Source organism: Pholcus phalangioides, unplaced genomic scaffold (genome assembly GCF_987345545.1).
Source record: "Pholcus phalangioides strain wild (caught in Gottingen) unplaced genomic scaffold, Ppha-v1.0 ptg000015l_1, whole genome shotgun sequence".
In the NCBI taxonomy this organism is placed as follows: domain Eukaryota; kingdom Metazoa; phylum Arthropoda; class Arachnida; order Araneae; family Pholcidae; genus Pholcus; species Pholcus phalangioides.
Genome location: NW_028301608.1, coordinates 27,775,930 through 27,800,151, shown reverse-complemented (window position 1 = coordinate 27,800,151; position 24,222 = coordinate 27,775,930). Strand labels below are relative to the sequence as shown.

At 35.5% G+C, this 24,222-nt stretch overlaps 1 protein-coding gene across 1 annotated transcript in view; it reads left to right on the top strand.

Moving 5' to 3' along the window:
- The first annotated feature begins 862 nt into the window (after positions 1-862).
- LOC149075766 (dual specificity tyrosine-phosphorylation-regulated kinase 1B-like) overlaps positions 863-24,222 on the top strand; it is a 92,599-nt gene continuing 69,239 nt past the window's right edge. Inside the window, exon 1 of the mRNA XM_089243269.1 lies at positions 863-2,110. Within this exon, the coding sequence (XP_089099395.1) occupies positions 2,005-2,110 (106 nt within the window). The 5' untranslated portion in view covers positions 863-2,004. The remainder of the gene's footprint in view (positions 2,111-24,222) is intronic.

Genomic DNA, 24,222 nt, shown 5'->3' with positions numbered 1-24,222 from the left:
CTTCTTTTATAATATTTATATAATAAACACAATATTACAGTTAAAATATAAAAGACACACAGAGAGAGAGTGTGTGTATGTGTGTGGCGACGAGGATGATAATAACGCGGGCGTGAAGAGAACGCCGTCTAGCAGCAGCCATAACCACCTAGTCTTTTTATTATTATTTTTTTTTTTTTTTTGTTCTTCTAGCCTCGGTGCTGTCGACCCCGGCTTCAGCCAATCAGAACGTCGGACTGTGTTCCCCTCCTTCCCCCTCTCCTCGTTCTCCGTCACGTGTGTATGTACAGACGTACGTACGCGCCTAAAACATGACGACTCGCTTCTCTCTCCCGCAGACGGGATGCTTCCCTTCTCCTCTTCCTCCTACTCCGTAAGCATCCAATCGATACGAAGCTCTCTCTCTCTCTCTCTCTCTCTCACCCTAGTGGTGCTCCTCCTCCCCGTCCTCTCCGCCGGGACCGACCGAACTGAACTTTTCCCTTGCAGGATTTTTGGAATTCCTCAAACTTATTACACAACGCTCGGGAACCGAATTCGATTCTTTTTCCGAAGGCACAGCTGAAATTCCGTGCCCGATTTTTAAAAAAAAATTTTTTTTTTATTCCACCAATGAAGAATATTTTTATTTTCTGGTCCATACACCGAAATACAAAATAATAAAAAAAAAAACCATATTTTTTTCCCCTCTCTGGTCTCTTTTTTTTCCCTTTTTCTCATCCTCTCTCTCCGCGGTGTTTGCGATTCTCCGCTCTCTCTCTCTCTCTCTCGGCTTCTCCTCCTCCCCGCCGTCGTCCTCCTCCGTCAGCCGCATAGTGGGAAGAAGGAGGAGAAGGAGCGGGGTGCTCCGGCGGGGTTCGTTGTGTACATGCGCAGCAGAATTGCCGCAGCAACGGATGGTAAAGTACTGACTGGCGTCCATGTTTACGAGACCGGGGGCTTCCCGGCCTCAGTCAGTCAGCTGTCGTGTGTTGTTGGTTGGTTAGTTGGGCAGTTGTGCGCTTAATATTTATTTATTTTTTTTCCACATAGGAAGAGAGTTTGAAAATTTTTGTGTTGATCGTTTTTTTTTTTAAAAAACTTTCGATCACTCTGACATAGTCGAGAAGCGAAATCGGGGATGTGTATTCGACAACGAACACCTTCCCTCGAAAGAAGCAGAAGATATTCTTTCTATACTGCAGACGACGACGACGCAGCAGCAGCTCCTAGTATTTTTGTGGAGAGTGAGTGAGTGTGTGTGTTTGTGTGTCTGTGCGCGCTCTCTCGTCTGCTCGAGAAACCGACTTCTTTCAGTTTCTGTGTGGAAGAAGAGGCATATTTTCTGGAAGTGGGGTGGTGGTGGTAAGTGTGAAGAATATATACTTCCTCTCGCAACCAAAACATATACAACGGACGGACTCTTTTGAAATTCTCTTTTTTTTTTGAGGAAGAAGAATGCACAGAATCACTCCTATGTGGAAACTTTGAACCAGTGTATGTGTGTATATGTGAACGTCCATAGGTGGAAAAATGTCGCGGATGTGGTGTTGTTGTTGGTCTATGAGATGTGATGAGAGATATTGTTCTTTTCCACCGTCGAGATCATTTGGCAGAGAGTGGGGCGTTTCGTGCTTCCTCCGGATCACTCATTGCTGATATCACATATTAATTAATATTCGCTATTCTAAAAAAGTGGTCCGTCCGACTCTAGAACAAATCCAGAAGGGATCGACATTTTCGCTCCTCTTCTCCTGAGAGAGCAGCATCAAGACCATCTTTTGAAGAGAGAGAGAGAGACCAGATGTGCGGCAATGTGAAACATCCTTTTTTTACACCACGTATTTTTCATTTGTTATGTTTGTTTGTTTTGTGCGCTGGGTTGATTATTTATTCGGTGAGCACCACTACTATTGCCTGTGTTGAATAATAATTTGCTGTGCGAGATAAACAAAACAAATTATTTTTTAAATTATATATAATAAATACTGTAGACGAGGATTGATTCAACTTCCTCTAACACCGATGAACCAGCCGGAAATACCGGCTGCTGTTGGAGGCCAGCTGATCGACTGGGCCAAAGAACAACAGCACCAACAACTTTTGTACTTGGAAGACGTTGGTGGTGCCAGTGAGTATATGCTTTTATCCTGTATTCATTGATGTTGATTATACAATAAAACCTGTTGGTTTAAACACCTCCCTACATTGGACGGTTTTTAATAGGGAACCAATCATAATCCTATGCAGAACATAGAATGCCCACAATGTTATACCTCTATAACTTGGACGGATTTTAATGGAACCACAGGTGTTCAACTTTGATAGATTTTATTGTACCATGCTCTACAGGGCTAGCTCAACAGCATCATGGACAATGTGATGTTATGGAACCCTTGTACCGAGCTGGGTGTACTAGTTTACCCTCTGACACATTACTTTAAAAAATTGTCATATCCCATTATGTTTCTGTCCCCCGTCCCCCCCATGAGTTGAGACAGCCCTGGTTATAGATTGATATTATGTTCCTTGTTAATATTGAAACATTATGATCAGTATGTATCTTTCATACAGACATTCTAACTACACCTGTGTATAAACATACAGGAAGTCACTAATATGCTATGGCATATCAAATACAAAAGTTTTTAAATGGACGTCTCCAGGACTTGGTCCCTGGTCACCATGGTGACTAGAAGATGGAATCGGTACCTAAAGTTTTATCTGTGGGATTATCAAATTGGAGTCCGAGATAATTTCCAAAATCATTATGTTTTCAGTGCCTTTTTTCTGTGTAATAAGACATGCCAAGTACTCGAAAAGTAAGAAAATAAAAATGCTTTTAAGACATTTGGCTATTTCACCAAACCAACTCTGGCCATATCGCTATATTGCAATTTACTGCCATTAATGAAATAGGTTGGAAATGAAGGCGCTGTCTATTGGTGGTCGCCTCAAGTTCGTTAGGGAAAATATCTTATCTATATCCTCCCTTGGGTTCAAACCTGGGACTGTGACAGCAACCTTCATGGTGGTAGACGAAGACTTTTGGCTAGCACCTAAATTATTTTTCAAATTGTCAAAGTTGAATAATTGTCTTTCTCCCAGAACTTGACAGATCCCAGGTCATAAAATTCGCATTAGCATCCTAAATTTTCTATGCTTAATTACTTAGTCTGAGAAGTAGGCAAAATATTTGAAATTATGTCAATGTGTCTACCAACACAAAAAAAAGACTGCTAAGTCCTTGACAAGCGTAAAAGAATAAAACCATTATTTTTTATCCTTTTCTTGGAAAAAAGATATACCTGGCTCTTAAGAAATTTGGGTAGTGCCTATATATATAAATTATTTTGGATTTTTCAAGCCTCATCGTTTCACATATTCTGTGCCTGATTAAAAACCAGGTTATTCCAACCTTGGATTCCATAGATACCTACAGGCCAGAAAGGAGAAAATGACTTCACTGAATATACCATGCTCAGTAGTTCACAAAAAATGCTTTTTTCAATACATATTTGCCCAATAAGAATGGTTATAAATGTAATTTTCTGTCGTAACTTGTGAAAGAATTTCTTTATCAATTATGACAAAGCAGTACGCCTAATAGTAAATGTGTAAATAATAGCTCTGTCCTCGAAATCATGTAATTTTATCGCTATTCTTTGAGATACCTGGTACTCGTCTGGGTCAAACTTTGAGTTGACTCTTTTGCAATGGCCAAACAGCCTGAGATCCTTCCTCAGAGATCATCTCATATGCATCAGAATACAATGTTTATGTTTAAAAACATGCTCGTATAAATCTCTTTGTATGACCATGTTGCAATAAAATGAGTTTGAAGTTGAGATTTTATTCCATTTATCTAGATCTTGGGATTTCATGCTCACCATTTGAGTACTCTGAAATTTAGATGGTCTATTCAAGTTCAGAATTTAAGAAAAATTCTAATATCATTATCAAGGGATATCTGAGAGATTTTTATGATTGCTAGCAGAAAGCCCCTTGAATTATTTATTTACCAGTAAAAATGGTATGATTTCATCCCATATGTTAAGAAAGATTTAAAACTATCGTGAGCAAACAACAAAATATTATGAAGGCTATACTGTTGTGAAGGCATTATTTTAAAATAAAAAATAGCAAATAAAACTTCCTGAAAGCCATTGTTGAAAAATGCACTGGTTTTAACCACGGTAATCAAATACACATCCCCAAAGTCATTGTTGAAGCCAAGGAACCAATGTTGTCAAATTTTTTTTACACGTGAAGTTTCAACAGAATTTCAAAGCCTCTCATTCAAGTTTTCACCTATATCTTTTTTTTTAACACAAAAAATGGAGCAACATTCTTTTGGTTCTGCAAGCAATATGGATTTGATCTCTTTCATTTTATACAAGTTGTTCACGATACTAGTAATTTTAAGGGGAAGAATCTGGAGAAATAAAGGTCCCTTGCTTCATGGAGAAACTAAACAAGGTAAATACTAGAAAGAAAGAAAAAAAAATTTTTTTTTACAAAATCTTAAAAATGGGTGCTGTTGGTGCCGCTTTCAAAGGTAAAATACATAGATCAGCTTTTCTCAACGGCTTCGTTTCTACTGCTGGAAAATAAAATACATCAGTAAATTCAATGAATAAATAAATTAAGAGACCAATATTAAAATTAATTCCGAAAAGGGCTCCCTTAGCCAAAAAAGATTGAGATCAAACCCATTGGACGATAATAGCATCCCCATAGGTTGCTCAGCAGAAAATATAATATCTGTTGAAGTCATTAAGTTTGCTGTGGTCAGAAAAAAACTGGATGCCAGAAGTTTTGGAGTGATGTTCTGATCAATTGCTTGTGAAACTGAATTATTTTATTGGTTTATTTGATCTTCTGATGATTTTGAGAGACTTGTTTTATTATTATCTTCTTAAGATTCATGTTTAAAATGAGCCAGAGGTTGATATGGCAGGGTTTCTAGTGACCCGGGATGTCAGAGAAAATGTAGTAAAATGTTTGGTGACTTTCTGAAGGGTATCTAAATTCCATGCCACAGAGGGAAAAAACAAATTCTAAAAGTATTTTAGTTGGTCAAGATTTTTAATTATATTTTTTTCTTCAGGTATTTTGGTCAGAAATTTTTAAGTTTTCACCAAGGTCTATTTGGAAGGGTATATTTTCAGGGAATATTGGTCTGATCAAGCAGATTTTGCGGGGTACGAACTGTATAGTCTACTTAATGCCGCAGGTGTTGGCACACTTACAGCCGTATTCACTGACAGTTTAAACTACAATTGTAGGTGGAAGGATTGGAGATCTACATGAATTGGTTAAAAAATCTTAATTAACCAATCCGTGTTGATCTCCAATCCTTCTTTTCACCTGCAATTGTAGTTTAAACTCTGTCGGTGGATACAGCTGTTATATCCTGTTTATAGTTAGTTCTTCTTGTATGTCCTATGTAGCAAAGGCAGTAAATACCCCCTTGTTTATTTTTTGTGGTATTGAATTTTTTTGGGCTCTCACAATTCAGTTTTTTAGTTAAATTTATGTTTTGACTGTTTCATGGAGGAAATATTACATGGAAGAACATTGTAAATCAATGTTAATTGGGAGTGAGGTCCAGTAAGAAATGTTTTAAGATTCTCGTCTTCCACTATGAAGATTTCCATCAAGGTCTGTGGGTTCGAATCCAGCCAAAAGAACATCAGAAAAATTTCTTTACCTATCCAGCCTAGGACAACCACTGATAGATGGCGCTTTCATTTCCTACCCAACTCCACTAGTTGAAAATTGCCATATGGCAATATATGACTGGAATTGGTGTGCGGTAAAGTAGTAAGAAATATTGCTAATCACTGTTTCAATGGAATGGTTGTATTAAAGCAAAGCTAAATCAAGAAATAGGCATTACAAATTAGGTAATGTTAGGAAAATCTAAAAAATATCTTTGCTTCAGACATTTCTTCAGAGTTTGTGTTAAGGGTTGCCATTTGCGTTCTTGATTGCACATGGGGCTTAAGCTATGAAGAGAGACTTGATTTTTTGAAAATTTGCATTAGAAGAGTGCAGATGGTGGGGGAATAGGATTGAAGTGTTTAAAATTTTTAACGGGATGGATAAAATGGACCATGAGTTGTTGATACATCGTCAATCAACTGCTTTGACAAGAGGACACCAGTATCGATTGGCTAGGGACAATTCTAGGTTCTGGTGTCACTGGGAGTTTTTCCTCTAATAGGGTTGAGAATAAATGGAATACCTTACTTCCTGGGGTCTTGAATTATAACACAATTGACATGTTTAAAAAGAAATATGATAAACATACTTGGATAAATCAAGAAGCTATCCATACTTAGAATACGACAACCATAATTATTTATTTGCAGTATACCACAAAGCAGAATATGTCAAAATCTGCCATGTACATCGCAGAACAATCAATGCTACTGCAGAACAATTTGCAAGAACTTTAAGAAAAGTGTAGAAAACACTATTGTGGAGATTTTACTGCAGAACATTTCCAGTCAGTCAGCCGGGAGAGCTTGTTGCAGAACAATGCAAAACATTCTGCTTTGGGGGCAGTATATTTATATTTATCATAATTATTGGTTTTTTTAATTGCTTCTTGGGTTTCTGTATTTTTGATATAGTATAGATATCTTATATATTTGGCATTCATATTATCTTTGGGAATTTTTTTCCAGCCATCTTGGACATTTTATCTGTTGTGGACTTTGTATTTGTAATAGTTTGAAGTTATTGTGCAATAGCATGGCATTTGCAACTTTTTTAGAAAGGGGGGATTGAGTCTAGCTCACCATCATAGTAAATTACTCTATGTCATGGCATAAATGTCAAAACTCTGTCTCTGGACTTATCGTGTTGCAGAGATCTTTTCTAGTATGGTGTGGTTTTGTTATAGAAACCTGGAACACAAATTACTCAATGATATTGACAATTAACGTAGGTTTTCGACATTAAGTAGGCTTAAATCTTTTTCACCAGATTGAAACCTTTCTTTACAGAAAAGAGTATCAGTTCTTTTCATATGCTAAAAAATCAGTGGGGATAAGTGTGTATTTCTAAATTGTTTCATTGTTGAAATGTTATGAAATATTTATTGCTGAAAAGAATCAATCATTAATGTTGTATAGAAGAAATCACTACTCTTGTAGAGTAGTTGTATTAAAAAACATGTTGAGAGCTGTATCACATGTTAGATTTGTATCACAATGATAGATTTTCACTTTTGTCTATGTCAGACACAGAGACTTAGTGTGTTTATGACATCCAGAGAAATTATGTGTGATGATCACATATGATGATATAGTGCTCTAATTTGATAACATAAGGAGGTATGTTTTTTTTATAAACCATGTCAAAAGACACTATTTTTTGGGAGGGGGGAGGTCATTTACAGTTATGTTTTTCTATAGGGAAAAATAAACAAATTTTTCATCTCCAGACATGAATTCTAAAAAGTTCATGAAAAAATTCTGAATACCAACATGTGGTGGTGGTTATAAAAATATCCTTGTGTGTGTCTGTATGACCTTGTCTCATTGTACACTTTTGAAAGCAAAAAATAAGTGAATTCAGCAGATCTCATTCCAGTGAAACATTTCTGAGATTAGTCAAATCCTGAACAAATTGCAAATATCCTGTTTAAAGTTTTTTGGCAAAAGTTTTTATTCAGGAATAGAGAGACATCCCATAATTTAAATATTCAAAAGTGATCCATCAAGAATTGATGTAGTGAAATAAATGTGCCATACTTTGTTTCCTGTCTCACATCTGTGTTAAATGTTAACTGAATGGGTCAAATTTTTATGAACAGAACTTCCTGTGAGCTATGTAGCCAGATAACATATATTTACAAAGTTGGCAAGCACATGTGAAATTTGAGATTTCACAAATAACTCTTGTGGAAAAAGGATGCACCTGCTTTGTAGAATAACCCACCCTAATGCATTCGAAACATTTATTTCGTGTAAAATTTTTTCATTGTCTCAAATCTAACATTTTTATAGGTTTCTACCCTCGTTGGATTTTGTTAGCTTCCTACGTTCCTAATAGAGTTGTAACCTCTTAGAAGAATTAGGTGCCTTAGGTTTTTTTCACACATTATACATATTTTATTCATACTCAAATTATACATGACGCTCACACTACACAGTTTTAACCTTTTAAGCGCCGCAGCAGAACCCCTATAAAATGTCATATCTTTTTAATTAAGTGGGCTTTCTTCTGATTTTCAGCAGGTTTAAGGTAAGGGGTATAGGGAAAAGTGTTTCCATTGAGAAAGAACTTTACAAAATATTTTGACTTGCCAATGTTGAAATAAGAGGCGTTCAAGGAAGCGAGGTATTTCGTCAATGCTGCTTAAAGAGTTACATATCGAAAATATTAGCAGCAGAGCACACTGTTTGGTAAAAATAAGCGGTGCTTATATCAATCTTGTCATTTTTGTCTTTGCTGTTCATTAATTTTTATATTTTTGCCAGCATATCAGGGTCCCCTGTAACCTGGAAAGTTAAGAAAATGAAAATAAAAATTTTTTTTTCTTTAAAAAATCAAGGAAATTGACAAATACTTTGTAAAAGTCTGAGATAAAACTTAAAAAGAATTCAAAGTATTGTAATTTGGAATTTTATTTCTTTTTTAAAGGAAAAATGTCATTGTGTTTGTCAATCGCTGGCATCTCTAAAAGACCATTACCTTCACTCATTTTAAGTTTCATTTTGCACAGAGACATGAAATGTTTCTTGTTTTAACCCACAGGCAATCATCTAGTATTCTGTGGTTCTTGTTGCTAGCAAACGTCACATATCCTATTATGGAATGGTAAATTGCTTATTTTACTTATTTATTTTTGACTGCTTCTGAGTTCTGAAAAATAATTCAGAATTCAAAATACTTGCGCTCTTTTATATTTGAAACAACTTCATGATCTGACGAGGAAACTCATGATAAAATTTGTCAAAAATGATAAATGGAAGGTTGCAGTTGCTGCAAATTATGTCAAGTTATCAAGATGCGTTGGATTTTTTTTTTTCTCATTCAAAGGCTTCCGCCGAAATTTTTTTTTCCATCATCCAATCTTTGCAAATCGAAAATTTATATGAAATTACAACAATAATATGTACCAAAGTGTAATAATAATAAGTGAAAGACGAAGCACTAAGAAAGGTAAAAACTGAGTGGCCCGTAGCAGAATATGCCGAAAATTCCGACGTAAGGTGCAGAACGATCCCGGTAGGAATTTGAAGAAAAGCCTAGAAAACACTATTGTGGGAATTTTCACCGCAGAACATTTCGAGTCAGCTGAGGGCTGCTCATTGCAGAACAACAGAAAACATTCTGCTTTTGGGGGCTGAGTGAAGGATGAGCAGAATAGTTTCACATTTGATGAAGGAGAATTTAAAGAAAGATGAAATTCTGAAGATCTTTTTATTTTACCCTGTGTACAAAATGCTGTCGGGTTCGTAAATGCCCTCATGTGATGCGTCAGCTCATTTCTGTGTCTCATACATGCAGATGGAAAAGACACCTAGAATGTCCAGACAGTTCAGTTTGGTAGTAAGAGTTTACCGTGAGTCCTGACAGCATTCAAAATCTAGCCTTTCCGTCTTTTTTATTACTGATTTTCTCTTTTAGTTTAATCATTCATTTTACATGAAATGGCTTTCTGAAAGAGAAATAAAGGTATATATATATATGTAGAAACTGATTCCGAGGTGTAAATAAACTAACCAAGCTCTGCAGTGACAGTTAAAAATTCAGCTTACAACGGACTGTCTAATGTTAGTGAATGGAATCCAGCAAAACATTCGTTAGCCGAGGTAGAAATACCGTAAAAAAAATTCTTCGTATCACTGCATTGTAGATTCATGGCGATGGTAACAAATTTTGTTTTCAACTGGCAATACTCTACAAATTTTTAAATTTCTTTTTTTACCTCTATTTGATTTCCATTGAACGCTTTATTCTTGGTGCGATTTCTCCATCTTGAAACGCACTGGCAAATTCTCTATAATCTGCTGTTAACGGATCGATCATCTTGCAAGATACTGTTCTTAAGGGTTTTACCGAGATTCGATGAGCGTCGATGTTGATGACATCACCAAGTCTGATTCAACACTAAGGTTATCATTTTTTTTCCTATTTAGTCTAGTCAGTCACCTTACGGAAATAAAAGCGAGATGAAGAAATCGTTAGCCCAGGCGTTATTAGAGAACAAGCTCTCTTCTTCCCGCATTCCTCTTTTTGAGCAGCAAGCATCGCATTACGTATTCTTAGCACTACTTCTGTGCGAAACGTGCTTCTTGTGTAGTTCGTGTGTTTATGGTGTCTAACACCTAAAATGCCGTCACACCGAACACGTTGTGATATCTCTTCTATCTTTTAATCTTCATTCTCTCCTCGTACACTTTTGAACGAGCTCAGTCGTTTACGCCCATAATTTTTTGGGACACGAGATTAAGAAACGAGAAGAAAAACTGAATTTTTATTATTTTTTAAAACCTTATATTGCAAAGCCCGCCGCTTATTAACATCAGTTATCCGATTATGATTTTATTAAGCGGCTGATTTTTATAACCAGCGAATCAAAAACTAGAATTTTAAAAACATATACAGTAGCTCTCTCTCCCTCCGAAGGAAAACTCTATCAAGTATTATATACTGCTGTAAGTACATATATGATGTATGAAGTTAAATTGTATTAATAATTTAATAAACGTTATTAAATTATGCATATAACAGTGCATAAATAGTTCTTGAAGTATGCTTACATTTTCTTGAAGACCAATTCTGTTTTGACAGTTATTTTCTCAATATCATTTCAAAATTTATAAAAAAAATTATAAATTTCCCTATTACTTCCTGCTTGTTATTCGTCTAACAACGTGCAAAGCTTTCTGGCATAATCTGCAGGTGGCGTAAGTTTAATTGTTTGATCTTCATCATTCTAGTCAATTATCTCTTTTGATTTCTGAATTGGATTTTTTCGTCGACGCTTGCAGTTTCCCCTTACGATGGTGAATTGGCCATAATGGAGGTAAACCGAAATTATACTTGGTTTAGAAGTAGCAAAGCCCTTTCCGAATTCCCAGTTTTAAGACATAGTATTTTCAAAAACAAAAATTAACGTAAGTGCCGAATCATTATAAGCGTCTCAAACCTCCAAAAACGCTTACATTTGTAAAATTGTGAAAGCCGCGGTAGTAGAACAAAAAATACTGTGAGTAAACTTCGAAAATCTTAATTTTTTCGTAATTTCACATTTGTTATGCAAGTTTTATTTCGTTATGAAAATGTAAACTGAGTCCAAATCCCAAAAATTAAAGTCAAATAATTCACAAAGTTAAATTTCCTTTCAAGTAAAAATTGGGGACATTTTCTTTGCCTGCTAATAAATGTAATATAGTCAGCAGCAAAGTTTTTTAAAAATTCATGGTGAAAAAATTTCGATTTATGTTTATGTATAACAATGTTAAGAAATGGGAAAATTGGACGTGGCACATTTTGCCTATTACAGCACTACTTTTATATTTATGCTTGACACTCGCAGCATGTCCTTGCGCCTTATTTTGATCACTCATCTTTATTCTGGACAAGCACTAATATTCTACTTTACCGCACACCAACTCCGGTCATGTATGGCCATACCGCAATTTCCAACCAGTGGAGTTGCGTGGGAAATGAAGACTCCATCCATCGGTGGTCGCCCTAGGCTTGGTAGGTAAAGAACTTGCTTCTGACGTTCTATGCCCGGATTCGAACCCATGGACCTTGATGGTAACCTTCATAGTAGAAAACTAGCATCTTTACCAATGCGCCACTCGGGCGCTAGTACTGATATTCTCGACAGTTTCCCCCCCCCCCCCCATGGCTATTTTTGTTTTGCCAATAAGTGGTGGAAGTGGTTCCACTCAGTATTTTTTGTCTTTCAAAAAATCAGTCGTCTTTAATGGGTAAATTTTTTTTTTTCATTTGTGTTTCACGCTCCTTTTTTGTCAGTTTCATGTGGACAAAACATTTCTAATTTGTCTCTGTTTTGCTAGAGCACGAGTTACATTTTCAAAGCACAGATTAAACATTACTACTGCTTGATGTTGCAACCAAGAAATCTGGATTTTTTAATTCCCCCCCCCCTCAATTTATGACCAAACCTTCCCTCTAGTTACCTACTGCCAGGAGAAAGACATTTTTACTCGTTTTGCAACACTGATAAAAAGCCATGCATATTAAAAACATGTGCTTTTCAGAAATAATAGAAGTCTCTAAACTGGAACATCAAGTAAATTGAAAAGTGACTAGAAGAAAGACATTTTCAATAAAGACCCTTGACTCTTTTATCCAGAATAAATCTAATTTTGTGAAGTAATTTACAATTCTAATTGATTTAAAAGAAAGTTCAAGTGAGGGCTACATTCTTAACATTTTCAAAAACAATTTAATGTGGCAACTGGTGTAGGATTTGAACCAATGTTTTCTAAATGTCACAAATGGTGGGGGGGGGGGGGTGGAGCAGCTGGGGAAAATTTTCTTTTATGGACTATCAACAAATTTTCTTTCTAGGCCATAAAATATTGATAAAAAATATAATTATAAAAAGGTGAAACATGAAAATACATTGGTCCTAAAAATATATATTATTGAAAATAAGAATATGTTTTTTAACTTGAGAAAGTTATCATTTTCAAATTTCATAAATGGTTTGGGAACAGCCAGAAGAAGGGCATTTCCTTAACAAATGAAAATTTGTTGGAGCAAATTTTAAAAATCTATCGAAAAAATTTATAGTGGCGTCTCCTGTGTGTGTCAGAAACAGGAATAGAAAGTGACGGGAGAAAAAGAAAGTTCTGCGCCAAATATATTTGGTGTAAACTGCTGGGGACACAATTTATGCCAATTTCGGGAGAATGGCCCATTTGATTTCAATTTTTTTTTTTTTTTAAATTAGCGGTGTTGATTTTACGAAACAGAAGTTTTATGTAATTGATTTGATTTTATAAAGCGGTTGATTTTAATAGCTTTGAGTATTGTATTGGCGTTTTTCTTTTCAAGAAAAATGCAATATCAAAATATTAATTATTTACTGTCTTTCGTTGTGAATTTATTATGATACCTGCTTAATTGCGTCCATTATCCATGACACTGAAGTGGGGCCCCAAAGACGGTTTTTATTCCCTTGAAAATTAGAAAACCAAAATGCAGTATTTGTGACGAAAGGGCAAACGATGCATGGATGTACTGTAGGAAATTAAGTTTAGACGATTAAGACCGGGGTATTTGAGAGATAGAAGAGAGGAGGGGGGCAGCGATGGTGATAGAGCAGCCTTAAGGAGGTGATTGCGTTAAAAAATTTAATTTTGTGGAAGGCTATCCATTTCTCTAACTTGATAGAGAGGGTTTAAAAAAACCAGAAATTTATAAGCGTTTATATATTTCTTCTTATGTTTAATAAGGAACTCGTTGGCCATATTTATCACTCACTTCTAGGGCCTAGAAAAACGGAGGCCCATATATATATTATGCTTTCGTTCGGCGCCAGCAAACTTAGTGCCGCCGCGCGTCGCACTCAACAACAACATAATATTTAAAAGCCTCCGGATCTTCTCCCTCGAAAATTTTGATTGAATGCCAAATCTCCGTAATTGGTTTTTCCGCAGAGTTCCTCCCTTTCCCTTGCCAGACTTTTCCCGCCCCCTCAGAGTTATGTTTGGTGGATGCATATGGCCACTGGCTCTAGGTTTAATGTCCGGTCACAGTGTTTTGGATTTTATTGCTGGCATCAGTTTGGACTCTTCTCTGGAAAGAGGTGTCAGCGGACAGACTGGTTCCTTATTATTATACCCCCCCCCCACCCTCACGTTATATCTAGGTTATGGAGGGGGTGGGAGAACCATCTTGCAAATAATATTAGCGTTGGCGTTGTCAAATTGTCGTGTGGTGCATGCCATAATCAAATAATTCCACCGAAAAAGCCTCCAAAAATATTCATGGCTGTCATTAAGTGCTATGATTATGCTTATAGAGGGGGCAAATGTGTGTGCGAAAGATGCTTCTCTTCACAAATCCTTGAGAATACACAATTTGAGGCTTTAGACTTTTTCCGGAATCTTTTTTTTTTTTTATTGTTTTGGTCGCCTTTTGCTGGTTTCACGATTGATGTTCGAATTTATTGACGTCAGCTGATCCACTTGACTCGAGGCCTTGCTTGACTTTGTGGCAGTCAGCTCGTTTCCTGATCCGGAGTTAGGTCAGTAAGATCGATGATGGACGATCGCATTTTTCCATGAACAATTCGCTACCCGACTTGAATAAAGCATTAATTCCCGCTCACATGCGTTCTTTGAATAAATTTAAATGTTGAGTTCCACAACTAGCATGCTGGATTATTTGTTCGGCTGATGAATGTTGCCCCTCCCCCCGCCTTTTTTTTCTTTTTATATAGATGCACGAAATGATTGTATGAATTTCTATATACCGTTTTTCTTAAATTCTGATATGAAAACGCACACATTTTTTTATGTTACCGTAAATCCACTTTTAGTCGCTCGAGTTGCCATCTTTTATTTTAAAATTTCAATTCTCAACCTCTCTCTCTTCAAATAAACTCTTTACTGGTTTTTTCCCAAATTCAAACGTATACAAATTCATTTACATGGAAACGTATATTCATATGTGTGTACAAAAAGAATAGGGGGATATATTTAACCCTTTCGCTACTACATCATGAAAAAATGGAATAGTTTTCATGTAAATTTTTGGTAGCTCATTTTAGTTCTAATTAAAGCTTAAAAACAAAATTAAAAAAAAAATTATTTAGTAGGCACTATACGCTTACAATAAAAATAAAAAATAATTCAAACATGTTGAATAATACATAAAAGTTAATGTTTATTTATTTTTAGCAAAGAAAGCCATAATTTTCTTTATACATTTGTTAAGGAACATTTTGTAAAAGTAGTATTTCACTGCGTTACTTTTTTGTGTAGTGCATTAAACGCTTTTACAGCGGCGAAATATCTGAATTTTATTAATTAACATATTTAAAAAACTAGTTGTTTCATGCTTTTGCTGTTATCTGAAGAGAGTAAAGTAGTTATGCATCATTTATACTTCCAAATACCAGCAACGTATGTAAGGGATGTTACGGGGGGGGGGGGTAAAAAAATAAGTGGTAGTTTTTAAAGTAGTGAAAGGATTAATAACACAGTTTACAAAGTTACACAGTTAACAAAATTTTGTCTGTCGCCCCTCCTTTTTCGAAAAGTTCTTTTTTCCCTTATTGGCCCTAACTCAAGTTAACTCGTAGGATACTGCTAATTCAGGGCTTGACAAATCCGAAAGAAATTTAGGTGCCAGAAAAATTTCATAGGCGGCAGTTTTTTGCCCGACAAAATCGTTTTAAAATAGTTAATTTTTTTTACTTGTTCAAGGACTTAGGGGGGCCCTCTTTACATGCTTGTAGACACGCTGGTATAATTTCCGATAATTTTATGCTGTCCTTCAATTAACTTATACATAAAAAAAAAATATTTGGCGTCAATTCCAACTTTTCAGTCGCCGTGGTGACCTGGCTACTGGGATTTGTCCAGTCCTGTGCTAAACCCCATATCTTCTACCGCTCCCTATACCTCCCCCTAGAGCTGAATAGAAGAATTTTAAGAAATATTTTTTGTAAAAAACACTACTTCGCAAAACATTTTCGACCAGCTGAGAGCTCTCCACCAGAACAATTTAAAACATTCTCCTTTAAGGTACCATTCCATCGCACCCCTTGGGAAACACTTATTAAAATCATATTGTGAAAGGGAAATAAGAACAGGAATGGCAGTGAACAAACAATGTAAGTAGATGAGACGAGTGGGGGAAAAATGTTATAAGGACTAGGACAACCGACAAGCTTCCTGGCCCTAGTAAAAAAAATTAAATTTATTTGTGCAATGTTGTTAGCCAAGAAGCCTGTACAAGAGAATGCGGTTGATTTACACAAGATATTTATATAGTAAAATTTTTAACAAGAAATCGTGGGAAGTCAACTATAGTGGAAAGGAGTTTGTTCCATTCAACTGTTGTATTAGGTGAAAAACTAGTGATGGGATGAATATTCGGCCTGGCCGAATAATACCTGTGTATTTAGTCGAATATTTGTGTAAATCTAAGCACTACAAACTTATTTAAAAAATTATATATCAATTGGAATTTTTCCCATAAATTAAAAATTTACTGATTACATTTTATTGTGTTGTGCGTATCCCTTTCTGTGCAAGAGGTTATCAAGGATGTACGTAACAAGATGCGTATTGAGTTACTGAAAGGAGCAAAAAACATCTAGAAAGGAAAAATAAGTCATAAATCTTATGATGCATTAATACGTGAGAGTAAATAATGGTTTAAATTTTCTTAATTAACTGTAATATTGTAACAAGTGTTAAAAAAAAGATTCTATAAGTACAGTGATATCTCGGCTAACGAACGCCACAGCTTATGAATTTTTTAGCTAATGAAGACGGATTCAGTTACGAACATCATTTTCGATAATACGAATAATAGCTGATATGAATATCACTAACATAAAATAGCTGCGTTGAGAGCTTAATTTTCGCACCAATCATCATCAGAATTGCTGTCACTAGGGCCTGATTCACTCATGTCTACGTCGAAATATTTTTTCAGATTTACCTACACTTCCTTTTTCTGAAATTCTACCTAGATGAATAACTTAACCTTAACTTCTTATGCGCAATGTATTATATTTTTCGTCATTGTTTTATGTTTGTTCGCGAAAATATCTTTGTGTTGCTGAATTTTTAAATTTTTTGGAATCCATATTTTTGTGTGCAGCCACCTCGTTAGACAGTTTGCCTGTTGTGACTTTCGTATTTGTATTTATAATTCTTCCTACATATAGTCATAATTTTTCCCCCTTTACAGTTCTGCTGCCAGAACAGAAGACTTTTTCTAGTCCTCTTCATAACATCTCCATACACCTGGTTTCAGTAGCGTTTCTGAATTTCATGCCATAATTTTGTTACTGTTTCGCAGTGGGAACTGAAGTTATATGAAGTGTGACTTGCGCTTTGAGGGTGGTTTTAGATTGCACGAAGTTCACGAAATACATCCTTTCGATCCCAAAATGTTGTTCCAAATTATATTTTTCTTTTTTTGAAATTTGGTTGAAAAAAATGGAGGTAATTTTCTCCAATTTCTTCTTTGGCGTTAAGAAATCCAATTATTTTGCGGACTACTCGGTTTTTATTTTTCATTTTCGCTCATCGTTTTCATGCAGTCGACGATGATATACTGTTGAAAATTTCCCATTTATAAATGCCTAAAAACTAAAGGAACCAGTTAGTTTTATTAGCCGAATGTCTCTTATTTTCGAAATGTTGGAATTCGAACCTTTGGACTTCTGAACCTGTTTCGAGATTAAGTATTAAATGAAAGGTTAGAGAACAAGCCGGTAACCTTCAAACTTTGCACTAGTTAAAATCCGCATCCACAACCATGTATATACCCCGAAAGCAGAATGTTTTGCATTGTTCTGCAACAAGCCCTCGGCTGATAATAGTGTTTTCTTGCACTTTCTTAAAATACTTCTATATTGTTCTGCAGTAGCGGCAATTGTTCTGCGACATACGTCGCAGATTTCGGCATATTCTGCTTTGAGGGTATATACCAGGACTGGACAAATCCCAGCCACCAGATCACCATGGCGACTAAAAAATTTATATGAGCGCCTGAAATTTTCTTTGTTTAGTTACTAAACTGCAGGCTGAGAGCACTATAAAATACTTGAAATTTATATCAACGTATCTGCCAACATGAAAGAGGGCAATTATGCCCCGAAAAAGTCAAAAGCAGCATCTTTTTCTTCGGGTAAAATTTTTTTAAAGTTTTTCTGGTGCTTATAATTTTTGCGATTTGTCTAGCCCTGGCATAAACTATTCGAATAAATAATTTATTTGAATAAGTACTTAATTTTTTTTTTTTTTTTAGTTTCGAGAATAAAGAATTCTTAGAATAAAGTTATATGTATGCTGATTTATGTAATGCGTTGATAAGTATATTATTATTTATTGTATTTCGTAAAAAACTAATCCAGACTGTACGTAAGTTGTTTATTCCGACCTCCTATATCGTGAGACGCATTGTAAGTCAGCACCAAATGAGTTACTAAAAAAATTATTTTTTACACATTTTTATAATACGTAGACTATGTCCCCCTCATTTTGATAGATTGATGAATTTTTTCAGTATGATTGTATATTTATGAATAGGTTTTTTTAATATTACCATTTAAATATTTGCAATTTTTAATGTTATGCATCAAATAATTATTTCAATGAGTGATCATTCAAATAGTTCGAAAAGTAGAAAATGAGTAGAAATACGTTCGTTTTCCTAGATGCCGAAGATAATGCGTATTGTCCGAGAGGCCATTGCTTCGACGATCATTCGTAGAACATGTAACAGCAGCAGCCAAAACAACGTCGGCCGGGCACAGGGCAAGGGAATAGAGACAGTGGCGCAGCAAGGAGAAGGGAGGGGGGATTTCCTCCGGGTAGGGGTAGTGAACGCAGTCTGCGGCTGGAGCTGCTCCTTATTTTGGTCCGGAAAGAGCAACTGGGCGAAATAATAATAAAAGAAGAGAAGAAAATATCGCAGTGTGGTAACCCTATGACTGTTTTGTCCGGGAGAAGGGCGTTCAGTTGTTGGGGAATGGCATGCGTGGCTGGCGTGCAACTTCGGATCCCCCGGGGATGGCGAGAGGTCTTTCTTATGTGTATGTCGGACGACGGAACACTCGTGCACATACGTACGTACAACATCATCCAGTTGGCCCTTTCCTCCCTTTTTCTGATGCTAGCGAGACGGCCAAGTCTGTGGTGGTGATATCCCCATCCTCTTGTTATCGATCAGTATTTCGGCTCTGCGTCCCTGAACCGCTTCTTAAAGGTCAGCTTCTGCCGCGCGCGGCGGCAGCAAAAACGGGGGAGGGGGAAGGGGCAACGTATCATCATCCATAGTCTCAACCTCTAAACCTAAAATGTTGGTTTCTAGCTTTTCTGTCTCTCTTCACCAACATATTGTATATTTAAAATCTTTTATCTATGTTCCCGGTATATCGAACACATTTTCAATTTTTTTTCGAAAAGCATGGGCATCTTCAGAGTTGTTTTTCGGTATCTCGCTCTCTCCATCTGAAAACATGAATCCCAAAATTCACCTTATTTGCTCCACTATCTTGCTCAAATCCATGTCTCATTTTATTTTCTGTTTACTAACCACGAGGCTAAGCATGAATTTGCAAGTTTATAGTTTCGACCGTATTTTCTGTCAAATTTGTAAGTTAAACTTAAAGACGAAAAGCGTTGAACATTTTATTTGAAGATTGTAGAGTTGCAGATTATCTGAGTGGAGGCATTTTTCTTTCCGATACGAGTGGTTTCAGTATAAATTATTTATCCAGTTCCAATTAATAACATCACACACGTGATAATATTAATTTCATCTATTGTTCTTTTTATATTTACAGAAGAAAACTAAATTAATTGGATCAATAGTTGAATTAAGTGACCTTCCTTAAAAGCTATGTGTATTTACTTTAAATTTAGGGGATTTTTACTCGAAAAAACAAACCTCGTTATCGTTGATTAAGGTATCCGACTACGTTTAATATGTCATTTTGGAAGGAAATGCTGCATCTTTTTTTTTACCCCAGTTTTTATGAAAACCCCATTTCTTGTAATCCCTAAACAGAATTAGTTTTGTTTGTATGCGCTTTGAACTAAAGTTACGCCCACTTAAATGTTGCGTTTTTACATCAAATAGAACATGTTTTACAAAGAATGCTATTTTTGACATTTTACTTGAGTTTGTGAACATGTTTTCGAGAAATACAAAGACCACAACCGGCAAAATGCCCAACAAAGTGGCTGAAAAAAAGGTGCTCATAAAAATTATGAATGTCAAATATAACTAAAATACAGCAGCAACCCAATAGAAAAGAATATACCACAAAAAAAACTAATACACACTAAAATAAAACTAATAAAAAAATAATGATTATAATAAAATAAAATACACTGCCCCCGTTAAAAAGATTATGATTATCTTATAGTATTATGGCAGTATAGTAGTATGGATATCTTCTCGATTTATCGTACTTTTTAAACGTGTTAATTGTGTTAGAGCTTATACCTCCAGGGATAGTGAATTCTGTTTCATTGATTAACAACCCTATTAAAGAAAATCTCCCTTACTAAACGATACTGATGTCTCCTTGTCGAAGCAGTAGATTGACAGTGGTTTTTATAACTCATTTTTTTGTTGTCCATCCTATCCATCCCGTTGAAAGTTTTAAACACATCCATCATATTTCCCCCCCCCCCCGGCTCCTGCGATCCTCTAATGTAGCGGTTCTCAACCGGTGACTCGAGGAAAATAAAATAACTCAGTAAATTTGATAGATAAGTAAATTAAAGAGGCCTACAATGTTCTGCCATAAAAATTATGTACAAAAAAAGGGTTCCTCGAGTCTAACAGGGCTCTGCCATAGAAATTATATAGCCTACTGAAAAGGGCTCCGCAAGTCAAAAAAGGGTGAGAACCGCTGCTCTAATGCAAACATATTCAAGAAATCAAATCTCTCTTCATAGCTTAACCCATTTCAAAAATTAAAAAAGCGAAAAACAAAATGGCGTACACAAAGAATTTATAATTTTACTTGGTTCTCAATGAAGATATACATTGAAAATAATTTCAAAAATTAAATTTAATAGTTTTATACAATATGATAGTACTCTAGTGTTTTGTTCTTATGCATAAAAAACTAGCGCGCATATCTGCGCTTTGGTGATTAATGGCCAGGAAAATTCCGCGCATATATGCGCTTACGATGCAAATGGGTTAAACCGGCAAACCAGAAGAATGACTTTAGAAGAACGTGAAGAAACTTTTTTGAGAATGAAAGTGAGCATTCTATTCGAATTTTTGACCACCGGTGAATAATGTTTAGAAAACCCAAGCCGTTCGTTAATGAGAATTCCCCCAAATTGGTAATCCTATTTTCATCTACTGATTGTATCATTGCAAAATTTTAATATATATCTTCTCGTATATTGTTAAGGTTACGAATCAGAATCTAAGGTCTACCACATGTATTTATGTAATTAGTGTTTTATACACCATATATCAAAAATGAAATTTCATAAAATTCACTCGAACATCAACAGATTCGGGTGTAACTTTTGAGCATTCCGTGCAATTCTTTAAATTTTAGTTTGTAACCTGCATCATTATATATATATACTAGCTGAATGTACTATGAAAATAAAAATTCATTCATAGAACTATAGAACTTTGCAATCGTTTTTCGAATATTAAGAAATTTTTCTTAGTTTTTATAGAAAACTAAGTTTAAACTTTTAAAGTTTGACGTAGAAATGACTTTTTCATAGAAAATGACATAGGTAGTTCAAAATTTATTGTTTCACCACATTTGAGACACTTTCTATCAAAAAAATGTTATTAAATCACTCCAGTAGCATTTTATAGAAAAGTGCTAAGAAAGGTAGTCGGATACCTACGCCTTCTTAAATAGGGAGTTTTCCCCCCACCGGAGGTTATAAAGGCTATATGTATATTAAAAGACTTATACAGTGTTAATAATTTCTAGATAGAATTTCTTGTTATTGCCGCGCACAGAATCTGCAAAATACAAAAGCCACAGAAGACAAAATGCTCAACAAGGTGGCTGCAAAGTGATGCCCATAAAAAAATTATGGTTGTCTCATCTATGTATGGATAGCTTCTCGATTTATCCCAATATGTTTAATCCAGTTATCGCTAATTAGAAAAATATGCATGAAAGAAAATTTTTCTGAAAAAAGAAAAACCCGGTTTCATTACTTTTTTAAATTATGAAAAATGGAAAAAAAGGCCCCTGTTGCCCACCATTTCTGAACAACGTTCCCACTACAGTTCTTACTTTACGGGCACAGACCCGTTTACTTCTTTGTGTAGAATAGAAACTTGCCTTTGGTACATCAGAAATTCCTTTTTAGTGATACGATGAGGTTGGATTCAAATTTTTCGAAGTGTACTTCTGGTATTTTTATGTTAAAATCTAATTATATCGTTGTCTTTAAAACAGGGTGAAAATCACGAGCACTGTTTCATATATATATATTTTTTTTTTTTTTTTTTGCGTGAATCATCTCACTCTGCATAAATACTTCCTACCATCCTAAGTTTTTAAAACAATGTTTATCTTTTACTTATTTTGATGTTAATAATAACTGTTGAATGGGGAATTTTTAAGTGAAAACCTCTCTTGAAAATCCTCTGAAGATTTGGCTGACAAATTTCTATAACCTTCTGATAATTTATTTTAATTAGCCCTGTATTCTCAATCTTATTTTTCATTTCATACCGTACACCGCCCAGGCTCTATCGACCATTGTCAATTTTAGCCATTGCCCCGAATGAGGGGCTGGACGGTGTCGGGTGCTTTATTATCGCACGGGTAAAAGGCTTATATCCCGGGAGGGACGGAGCCTGGGTCGTTTCTGGTCTGTCGGGTGCTTTATTATGCAGGTGTAAATTACATGTGCACACACGACAAGAAAAAACAAAAAAACAATAAAATAATTCAAATAGAAAATAAAATTAAAATAGCCATAAATTTGCAAAACAGCTCTCAAATAAAACTCATTCGGCGCGGTTATATGCTTCTCAGCCACGTTTCGACGTTGCCAGCCAAAACGACTTTGTATTGCGGACTGTTATGGGCCAGCCAAAGTGACTTTGTGTTGCGGGCTCACAGTAGAGCCCCTCAGCGCTCCGTTGAGCTTTCGAATCTATCGTATTGCCTTCCCTTGTACCATCCCTATATTTTCATATCGGTGCGAGTTTATTTGTAAAAAAAAAATCCTCATGTTAAAGAATTTCTGACCTATCCCCCCTCGGGCCTTCCGGCTTACTGTACTTATCGATTTGGACATCCCTTCAGTTTATCTGTAAATTAAATTTCTGGAATTCCCACTACGCGTGAAACGCTGGAAGATTCTAATTTCTTCTCTATGTCTGTTACTAGTGTTCATATTTCGCAATTATAATATAGGTTGTCTTTTCTTTGGAATAATGTTTAGATCTGTTCAATGAAGTTCCTTGGTTTTTCTGAATGCTATTTTTTTGTCATTTTCACTTCTTGATTCAATGTCTTCGTTGGAGCTGCCATATTCAATTATTGAAGTTCGAAAATGTTGAAAATATTTTACTTACATTTCACTACTTTCTATGCTAATTTTGCATTGCGTGTAGCAAAGATTTTGGGCTTTTGCTCTGGATTGCTGAACAATTAATATCTCATAACAAACATTTTGTAAGCACTTTCAATAGGACAGTGTTCAAAGCGTATTGCAATCTCAAAAAGCTCTTCTCATCCAAACGTGTACTACAGGAATGTCAAAAAGAAAAAAAAAATCATGAAAATAAACATCAACCAAAAAAATTCTTAGGGGCACTTCTTTACCTGCTGGTAAATAAAATATTCAACACCGTAAACATTCAAACACCGATATTGAAATCGAGAAAGAATAATTGTTGTCAGGTAGTTATTTTTTGGCCATTCTGGACGTTTGTCTAACTGATTTTTGAAGTAGTCTATCGTCTATGTCGGGTCCCGTTTGGTACAAAATTATGCGGAGATCAGTTCAAAATTGTACACTTGTATTGTGGACACACCAAATAGAAAGAAAATTGATTCCATGAACATGTGTATATAGGAGGGAACATATTCTAGTATACATTCTTCCGAGAAAATAACGAAATCCCGTTAAACTCGAGAAGTGCAACCAATAAGCGTATCGCTTAAATTCAAGCGAATGTAACCAAAGGCTTATTGGTTGTTTTTTTCCCAAGTTTTGTAAAAGATCTTTTATCGAATTTTTTTATAGTGTGATCCCGGCCGTAGGCACATCCGACTTGGCATTTTGCCTATTTCCGCACTTGACTTAATATTTATGCTTGACACTCGAAACGTTCTATATATTTTGGTAGCTCATTTTCAACTCGAAAAAAATTCTGTGCCAAGTACATTAAACGTAAACTGCTGGGGACACAATTTGCGCCAATTTCGAGAGAATCGCTCTTTTTAATTCATAAGTTTTCATAAAATGACGAAAATTTTTTTACTCGGTTATGCGAAAATTGTTGTAGTAATTTTTTTTTCTC